The 10,507-nt window shown below is 35.5% G+C and overlaps 1 protein-coding gene across 3 annotated transcripts; it reads left to right on the top strand.

Annotated features, from left to right (window-relative positions):
* The first annotated feature begins 3,049 nt into the window (after nt 1–3,049).
* On the top strand, nt 3,050–7,337 carry LOC136235954 (pentatricopeptide repeat-containing protein At1g71420). Of its 3 annotated transcripts, XM_066026074.1 has the most exons (3): nt 3,050–5,599; nt 5,932–5,970; nt 6,443–7,337. In XM_066026074.1, the coding sequence occupies exon 1, from the start codon at nt 3,223–3,225 to the stop codon at nt 5,455–5,457; it is 2,235 nt and encodes a 744-aa protein (XP_065882146.1). In that variant the 5' UTR covers nt 3,050–3,222; the 3' UTR covers nt 5,458–5,599; nt 5,932–5,970; nt 6,443–7,337. The 3 variants fall into 3 exon arrangements, with proteins under 3 accessions (XP_065882146.1, XP_065882147.1, XP_065882145.1); XM_066026075.1 differs by lacking the exon at nt 5,932–5,970; XM_066026073.1 differs by having other exon boundaries at nt 5,932–7,337.
* The last annotated feature ends 3,170 nt before the right edge of the window (nt 7,338–10,507 follow it).

Raw genomic sequence — 10,507 nt, 5'->3', positions numbered from 1 at the left:
AATTTCATATCTTTCGTGTAAAAGTCTAGAGTGATTATTCAATCATCTAAGGTGTCTTAGCAATTGTTGTTTAGGACAAACACTTATCATTTCTAGAGATTAGAAAGGAGAAGCTGAGTACTCGGTTATAGTACTCAGCGAGAGATTAGGAGTGAGTAGAGGTATAGAGGAAGGTACTCTTGTTATACTCAGCTTCTAAGTTGTAAAAGGTTTGATGCTCTACCGTTAAAGAGCTCAGTAGAGAATTCGAAATCTCGGAACGTGTTCCGGGGACAGGACGTAGGCTTGGAGGCCGAACCTGGATAAATCTGCTGAGTAATATCTTTCTAACCTTAAACTCCTTAATATATATATATTGTTTGCTTAAATAAAACTGACCAAGTAAAGAGGTCAAGCTGAGTTGTGCGCATTGAATATCTGAGCTTAGGAATAGACCCTAAGTGCTATCTCCTGACTCAAGTAAAGAAACTGACCTAGTCACCAGTTGACTAAGCCAGTGTCTTGCTATTCACTCAGCGCCGCTGTTAAAACCTTTTTCCTGAAGAAAAAGAAGTCTGCCCTAAAGAAAAATTTTAAATAGTTCCTAACCCCCCCTTGGAACTATACTTGTAACGTTATAAGGGACCAACAATCAGTACCACGCCCTCTGTCCCAAGTGAAATTGCTGCCTTTTAGGGGGATCTCATGTAGAGAGTTTTGCAAAAGGACATCAGCAAACACTCTAATAAGAAAAGTAGGGAAAATTAAGCCACCTCTCTTCTCAGATTAGTCCAGAATGCAGTTGAAATCTCCCAGAATGACCCAAGGAAGAATAGAGGAAGACGCAATAGCATTAAGCAAACTCCATGATTTCCTATGTTCATTCCTGTTAGCAAAACCATAGAAGCCTACACACCTCTAATCCCCATGTACTAAGTCCTGAATCGTTACCTCAATATGATGATCGGAATACCCTGAAATACTGACATCCAGACTATTCCTCCAGAGCACAGCCAAGCCGCCGCTATGCCCATTACAATCAACAACAAACTTTCCATCAAAATTAAATTTTCTTCGTAACATTTCAATCTTCGAACCAAGAACCAGAGTTTCAATGAGAAAAACTAAATTGAGGTTGTGAGATTTGATTAAATCTCCAAGACATCGAACTGCCCGGGGATTCCCCAGACCCCGACAGTTCCAACTGATACAATTCATAATCCTTGGCGAGCCTGCTCCCCAAGCTGCGTCATTTCAGTTGTCAACAGAGCTACCTTATCCGCATCAGACTTGGAAAGGGTAGTACTGATAAAATTTTCCGAGGTATTTGCAGCATCAGTATTTAGGCCATGGTTCGCTGCAGTATTTTCCATGCCATCCCTCCTTTTTTTTTCTGTTCAATCAGGTCCAGGGACTTATCTTCCCCCATCTCCATGTCTGCTGGACTATCACTAGCCATAACATTTGTCACTCTCTGTGTTACATCAGCCAGGGGTCTATCTTTAAACTTTGGGAGTTGCGTAGGTTGGGTTAAGATCGACTTTCCTCGTTTATCAGCACTAACTTGAGGAGTTTTCAGAGGCTGAAGAGCTGTTACAACTTTCTTCGGGTTTCCAAAACTGCATTTCGTCTGCCCGCTTGAGCCCCCAGCCCCTCCTGCTTTCCGGAGCCACTTCGAACTTGGCTTATCCCCTCCTCTTCTTACCGGAGCTTTGATCCATTCCCCCCACTCTCTCGTGATATTGCTCGGATCAGAATTAAACGGCCTCCCACAGAAGCGCTCCGAGTGGCCGATCAGCCCACAAAAGTAGCAAAAAATAGCTAGCCGCTCGTATTTGAAGTGGATGTAGGCCTCTTCATTTTTAGACTTCTGAATAAGCTTCCATCGTTTCAATGGTTTGCGAATATCAACTAACACACGTATCCGCATATACAGACGTTTGTTCCCTGCATTATTCCCATCATATTCAATGAATTCACCAATAAAGTTGCCGATTTGCTTTCCGGCTATTTCGGACATGAGGCCTGTAGGCAGTTCGTAACCTGGATCCATAACGGAACATGGAAAAGAGGGATTTCTGCCGCTGCCGCATCAGCCGGCCATTCATCCCAAACCAACAAGTGATTGTCAAAAGACCAAGGCCCTCCGGCCACTACTCGATCTCTGTCAATTTTATGGAAGAACTCAAAGCTATATAGATTGGAATCAATTACCGTAATTGCGACTCCTTCCCTGGGTTGCCACACATCGGCCATTGTTTTCTGCATTGTACCCACGTTGATATTCTTTTCCGTGACAAAACGCCCAATCATACAGAGATTGCTGCGTTGGGTCTCCGTCGGCGGTAGATCTCCGAGGAAGTTTAGCACATCATCTTCTCCGGCTTCGATCGACATGTTCTCCATCCCACTCTCCATTGCACCCAGCCAAAGCGGAAATGAGAAGGAAATGAGGATCAGTGACCAAGGATCAGTTCAGGTCGTGGCTCTTACAAGGAAGAGAGAAAACCCTTACAGAGAAGGGGGCGACGAACTCTTATGGAGAAGAGAGACTATAATTCCTCTATCTAGTAAACCAAAAAATAATTATAATAAATAATAATAATAAATTATTAAATTAAAATTAATTGAAGTGAACTGAATTAAAAGCAATTAAACTTAAATTTACTATCAGTGTACTACTGAAACTAAGGTGTTGTTTGATAAAACTGAAAATTAAGTGCTGAAAAAATAAGTACTGAATTTTAAGTACTGAATATTATAAGTGCTGAAAATATTGAATGATTTAATTTTTAAAAAAGTATAAGTTGATAATGTTTAACTTAAAATGATAAGTTAAATATTTTGACTTATCAAAATAAGTGGTTTTTAACTTAATTAACTAATTTAAGTGGTGGAAAAACAACTGTTATCAAACGCACTTAAATTAAATAAGTGCTTAACATTTTAATTTAAGCAATTAAGTGCTTTATCAAGGCGTAGTAAAAAAAAAAAAAAAAAACAAGGAAATTCATTGATAAATTACAATACTCTCGCAGTTACTCTGAATTCTTTTCATAGTTTAGGAGACAAAACTCTTTGGCGATCGAGCGAAAATGAAAGCATCATGTATCAATTACTGTACGAATCTCCTTCTCCGAAAATGTAAATCAGACACTCTCAAAGCTTTAAACTTTCGTTCATGGCGCATCACAATATATAATACAATTTCTTTCTTCTTATAAAAACTGTAACGAGTTGAACATGCGCGTGTGCCATTTCTTTCTCCGAACCTTCGGCTCTAGCAATGCTATACGATCTCCCATATCAGCCCCAACCGCTAACCAGATTCTCAACGACGTACGCGTTCTTGCCAAGCGCGGCCGCATTAACGAAGCACTGTCCCTGTTCTACAATTTATCACCGCCGCCTCCTCTTCCCTACTCCGAGCAAACCTACGCTACACTCTTTCATGCTTGCGCCCGCCATGGGTGCCTTGGAGAAGGAATTTACATACACCAACATATGCTATTCCATAACTCCGGTAACCTAGCAGGCGTATTTGTTATGAACCATCTCATTAACATGTATGCGAAATGCGGGGAATTGGAAAATGCGCGGAAGCTGTTTGATGAAATGCCAGAGAGAAATGTTGTTTCGTGGACTGCTCTTATTTCTGGTTACTCGCAGCACGGGCAAGTCTATGAAAGCTCTTGTTTGTTTTCTGATATGTTAATTCATTGCCGCCCGAATGAGTTTGCGTTTTCAAGCATTCTTACTTCTTGTGACTATGAGTGCGGCGTGCAGCTTCATGGACTTGCTTTGAAAATGGGTTTAGATGATAGTGTTTATGTGGGAAATGTTCTTATTTCCATGTATAGCAAGTATAATGATTGCGGTCGTGGAGATGAAGCGTGGATTGTTTTTGAGAATATAAAAAGTCGTAATCTTGTTTCTTGGAATTCCATGATTGCAGGTTTTCAGATGCAGAAATTTGGGGGAAAAGCTGTTAGTCTTTTTAAGCAAATGCACAGTGATGGGATTGGATTTGATCGTGCAACGCTGCTTAGTGTCTTATCTTCCTTGAGTGAAATCTATATTGATAATCCTGATTTGGGTCTTAAGTTTTGTTTTCAATTGCACTGTCTTAGCATAAAAAGTGCATTGCTATTGCAAATCGAAGTTGCAACTGCATTGGTGAAAGCCTATTCGAATTTCGGTGAAGTTACTGATTGTTACAAGCTCTTCTCTGAGATGGGTTGTTCGCGTGATATAGTTTCATGGACTGGCATGATAACAGCATTTGCTGAAACTCAACCGGAAGAAGCTTTGTTCCTTTTCCGTCTGTTGAATAGGGAAGACTTGGCTCCGGATTTGTATACATTTTCGATTGTCTTCAAAGCTTGTGCAGGTATTGGGACTGAGAGACATGCCTTGGCTGTTCATTCACAAGCAATTAAATCTGGGTTTGATAATGATGTAGTTCTGGCGAACGCCTTGATCCATGCCTATGCAAGGTGTGGCTCCGTTTCCTTGCCCAAGCAAGTTTTTGATGAAATGAGCTTCACTGATTTAGTTTCTTGGAACTCCATGCTTAAGGCTTATGCTGTTCATGGCCAAGCTAAGGAGGCATTGCATCTCTTCTCTCAAATGAATGTCGATCCTGATTCCGCTACTATGGTTGCTCTTCTTTCGGCTTGCAGCCATGCTGGAATGGTGGAAGAAGGGATCAAAATCTTTGACTCGATGCTTGATAGTTACTGTATTTCTCCGAAACTGGATCACTATGCTTGCATGGTTGATATGCTTGGTCGAGCTGGGCGTGTTGTTGAAGCAAAGCAGCTTATAAGCAGAATGCCAATGGAGCCTGATTCTGTGATATGGAGTGCACTTCTTAGCTCATGTAGGAAGCATGGGGTTATACACTTAGCAAAGTTCGCAGCAGATAAGCTGAAGGAGTTGGAGCCCGGAAATTCCTTGGGCTATGTACAAATGTCAAACATTTATTGTTCGGGAGGTAGTTACAACGAAGCAGGCACAATTAGGAAAGAAATGACAGGCTCTAAAGTAAGAAAAGAACCTGGTTTGAGCTGGATTGAGATTGGGAATACGGTGCATGAGTTTGCCTCTGGAGGTAAGCGCCATCCTCAAAGAAAGGACATATGCACGAGGCTTGATGCACTGGTTCGACAATTAAAGGAAATAGGCTATGTTCCAGAGACAAGCTTGGCTTTGCATGACATAGAAGAGGAGCATAAAGAGGAGCAGTTGTACCATCACAGTGAGAAGCTAGCTCTGGCTTTCGCTATTATGAATGAAACTAGCCCGAATAGCGGAACAAGTGTCATAAAAATCATGAAGAATATAAGAATATGTGTGGATTGTCACAACTTCATGAAATTAGCATCACATCTTCTCCACAAAGAGATAGTTGTGAGAGATTCAAACCGCTTCCACCAATTTAAAAATGGATTATGCTCTTGCAATGACTATTGGTAAATTGAAAAGTAAGAGAAAGTGAATGTCAGATTTGGCTTAAAAAGCATTGTTCTGAATTTTGGCAGAAGAAGGCTATATATATCTCAGAAATATCTGCACAAGTGACAATATGCAGCTCATTTGCCTTTGGAGATCGAACCAGGTATGCATAGTTTTCTGTTTTATAGCACAAGATTACGAGTTTAATGTTTCCTATATGTCGTATATATGTTCCATATGGTTATATATGATATAAATGCTAGAAAAATGATTTTCGTGTCAATCGAATTATCTCTGTAAATCTTGTTTTTGTGTTAGAAATTGCCACCCCTAGATGCACACGTAACTGAGAAATGCTCGAAAAGGCACCACTGTTACTTTTAAAAAGAATACAAAAATCTTAAGCCTGTAAAAATTCAGTTTGTTCCTCTGCAAGTATATGATATTCTTCACAGTTTACACAATCAGTTAACTGGCTGATTTCATCAATCTCAGGAAACAGACACGAAACTCAACTGAAGAAGAGTTTCCGAGGTAGATGCAGCATGATCAGCTTCCTCTTTTAAACCAGCAATGGGTGGATTCGATTGAATTTTGTTGTTCGTCTCATCTCCTGAGATGCATTTCCATTTTCCTCGTTGCTTCTATGTTCTGAATATGCCACTCCATCTTCCTAATTTTACTTCAGCAAATCTATTTCTACATCAAATCCGAAAATGGATATCAACAATTGAGAAACTTATCACTAATCAATTGTATCATATAAAGTTAAGAAAATGGATCGGAAGATTTCGATAGAAACATGGTTTCTTCTTAAATTGATGATTTGAGTTTGGACTATAAATAGGAGGTAGAAAGTTCATTATGGGGAAAGCGGAAGGAGTTTCATGTGAGGGAAGATAACGGGGTTTTGAGGCTTGATATCAACAATCAAGAAAACTGAAGAATCTTGTGCCTATTCTTTTTCTTCTGTCAAATTCTGACTATCAACCTACCAATTTTGCAGATTTGGCTAATCCAGAAGTTATGGATTGTGGCTCGTCCTAAGGGTGACATGCCTTATGATCCTAAGAATTGGAGTGCCAACGCGATTGGCTTCTCGGACATCTTCTACGGTTGGATCTTTGACTGATGCTTCCACCGTCTCACTGCTGGTGGACATTCCCTTGGTGGCATATTACTTCATATTCATACACTGATATGCTCGCTCATGCCTGGCTGCGTACCCGTCTGTGCGCTGTAGGAGAGTTCCTTTTACATGTTGAGGAATCAGTAAACAAGATTTGCCCCACAATAGCTACCCTACTTTCCATTGTGCTTTATTCGATTCTCGGCTGGTTGACCATATTACTGCCCTGTGGCCTCACCATCACGTTCATTGGTTGTCCCCTCAGTCTATTTCTGATGCATAACAAGGATGACTTATCATGTTTCAGACTACCGATTCATATCATGACCGTGTGATGCGGACTCTCGAGATCTGTGATGAGCTTACTTGGCAGGCGCTACTATGGCGCAAATATTTTACGAGCACATCCCCTACTTTCAATGGCCTTCCGTGAGTCGAACCTTCTGATTGTAGACATCTGCTAGCCGTTGTTGACGACGCATATGGAGCTAGTCCAATTCCATCAACCTATATTCAAATGTTCAAACTTGTCCCTCCTCGCCCATTCTACTTCGGGTATATATTGACTTCAAGTACCTTTGTAGTAAATCTTTGACTTATGTGCACTTATCCTCTTTTTGGAAAACTTTGTATCTTACCCCATGTTCTTTTTTTATGAACATGATTTCTGTTGATTCATAGTGGCAGGATCATCCTACATATTGATCTATCTGAGGATTTTATTATGGGACACCCCCACAGTTCTTTTTATCCTATACAGTCCAATTCACCATGTAAACTACACTAAGGCCCTGTTCTTTATCACTTAATTTCAGTAACAATCAGTTCAATTCAGTTCAGTTCAGCATTCAGTTTCAGCATCCAGTTTCAGCATTCAGTTTCAGTATTCAGTAATTTATCATTATTTATTATATTATCATTATTTATATATAATTTATTATAATAATAATTATTATTTATCTATAATTTATCATTATTTATTATTATTATTATTATTTATAGTTTATCATTATCGATAAATTAGATAAAAGTCAAGAAATGATAGTTTATTAAAGTATACATGGTTTAATAAAAAAAAAATAAAACTAAAGTATGCATCCATATTTAAAAATTAGGAATTGCATTCATATTATGAATTATTTCTCAAATCTATCCAATTTATCAATGTTAGGGATAAAATTCTACCATTTTAGACGTTAGAGGTAAAATTACTTCTGACCCAAAACGTTATTTTTGCACTTTAACCCTTAATTAAAATAAAAAGTTAAGAGTTTGTATTCATACGAAGATTTGTATTTAATTTCATAGGCTTTAAATTATATATAAATTTGTGTTTGTATGTAATTTGTATTTTTAATTTAAATTAGACTTATTTTTATTTAATTTCATAGGCTTTTATCGAGCCAAGATTTTATCATCCCGGGCTTTTATTTGATATTCAATTTAGTTTTATCTTTAATAATATATTTATTTATTATTGATATTATTAAATTTATTAGGTCCTGTTCTTTATTACTTAATTTCAGTAACAATCAGTTTAGTTCAGTTCAGTAGTAATCAGTTCAGTTCAGTTCAGTATTTAGTTTCAGTATTCAGTTTCAGTATTCAATAATTTATCATTATTTATTATAATTATTATATATTATTATTATTTATATATAATTTATTATTATTATCATTATTTATTTATAATTTCAGCAATTTATTATAATTATTATAATTTATTATATATTAATTTATCTATTTTCATTATAATTATATTTATATATAATTTATGCTTTGTCATTATATATATTATCATTATTTATTATAATTATAATTATTTGGTGCAACTTATTTGCAAATTTTGCGAAAAGTAAATAAATATTATATTAATACGTTTACATTATAATGCTCTAAAAAATTAACTGGCTCAACTACCTTAATATCTCAAATAGTGCAATTTTATCTCTAATATTAGAAGCCAATAGCAATTTTACCCTTAACATTGATAAATTGAGTCAAGATTTTGTATTCATATGAAAATTCATATTTAGACGTTAGGAGTAAAATAACCCCGGACCCAAAACGTTAAAGGTATTTTTGTACCTTAATACTTAATTGTAATAAAAAGTTAAGAGTGTATATTCATATAAAAATTTGTATTTAATTTCATAGGCTTTAAATTATATATAAATTTGTGTTTGTATGTAATTTATATTTTTAATTTAAATTAGACTCGTTTTTATTTAATGTCATAGGATTTTATCGAGCCTAGATTTTATTTGATATTTAATTTAGTTTAATCTTTAATAATATGTTTATTTATTATTGATATTATTTTTTTTGGTAGAAATATTATTATTATTATTATTATTATTATTATTATAAGCTTATTAATGTCCAATATTATCATTAAATTATTTTAAAGTCTAATATCATCATTATTGTTACGTTCGATTAAATTCGGTTAAGTTCGGTATCATTCAGTTAAGTTCAGTAGCATTCAGTTAAATTCAGTTCAGTTCAGTATTCAGTATCATTCAGTTCAGTTCAGTTCAGTTCAGTTCAATTCAGTAGCATTCAGTTCAGTTCAGTTCAGTTCAGTTCAGTTCAGTTTTTTTCAGTAATAAAGAACAGAGCCTTAGAACCATTATTATTATTATAAGTTCATTAATGTCCAATATTATCATGAAAATTATTTTAAAGTCTAATATCATCATTATTGTTAAGTTCGGTTAAGTTCGGTAGTATTCAGTTAAGTTCAGTAGCATTCAGTTAAGTTCAGTATTCAGTAGTATTCAGTTAAATTCAGTTCAGTATTCAGCAGTATTCAGTTCAGTTCAATTCAATTCAATTCAGTTCAGTTCAGTTCAATTCAGTTCAGTTCAGTTTTTTTCAGCGATAAAGAACAGAGCCTAAGTACTTATTTGTAACATCTTTACCACTATGTAAACTATGGCCATCTAATAAATATAAAAATTGTCCCTTAATATTTTTGAAAAATATACACAATTTTAATACTTTTCGTATAACAATTATATTTTTTTTTTGCAAAATAAAGAGCAAAAAAATTTCAAAATACTTTAGTTTACCAATCTATGATTATAATTGAAAAGTGAGAGTGGATTCTATTAAAATTAAATTAAGACACTCCCAATTTGGACGTGGCAATCAATTGTCTAGTCAATACTGCAACAAGTTCATGTATATATATATATAGATTGTGAGTTTCTTAGGGACAAAACTATTGAATAGAATAAAGGGAAAAGTACAAAAATAAATCTGTGGTTACATCCATTTTCGAACAACACCCATGTGGTTTAAAAGTTTATAAAGTGGTGTCATGTACTTTATTCCGTTAATAAACACATACCAAATTGACTAACGGTGTTAAAAGTCAAAGGGAAAAGAGTTAATTTGGTCCTTATATTTATTTATTTTATCAATTAATTTCCCTTATTATCTAATTATCACAAACTAATCCCAAAATAAAAAATAAATATCGAATACACCATCTTTTTCATCTCTTTTTAATTTTTTATTTTTCTTTCTTGTTTCTCTCTAGAAAATCAATTGAATTTCTATCACTTTCTGCATAATTTTGAGTTATGTCTTCTGTGTTTACAACCACTACTAAAGTCTTTGGGTTCATTGTGTCCTTAGCCAAATTGATAGAGATCAGCCTGGCACTGCATCCCATTCCATTACACGATATTGAAAACAATAACAGTTGGCGTAACAAACACCGAGAAAATCTAATGAATTGGTATAACATTCCAATTCCTGGGAATACTTAAATCTTAAGGATACAGAAAAGAAAATCTTGCTGCAAAAATTAAAAACTAATAGAAACTTAACGATAAGAAAAACTAACCATAATACCAAACAAAAACTCCCTATTTCTCAAACTTGCCAATTACATCCCACATGCTACCAGTAGAATAGGATAAGAGGCTCAAC

This window comes from Euphorbia lathyris, chromosome 7, assembly GCF_963576675.1.
Source record: "Euphorbia lathyris chromosome 7, ddEupLath1.1, whole genome shotgun sequence".
Classification (NCBI taxonomy): domain Eukaryota; kingdom Viridiplantae; phylum Streptophyta; class Magnoliopsida; order Malpighiales; family Euphorbiaceae; genus Euphorbia; species Euphorbia lathyris.
This window is presented reverse-complemented; position numbering and strand designations above follow the sequence as displayed.

Coding starts and splice junctions, on each gene's coding strand:
- LOC136235954 (XM_066026075.1), top strand. CDS start 3,223: ATGCGCGTGTGCCATTTCTTTCTCCGAACCTTCGGCTCTAGCAATGCT.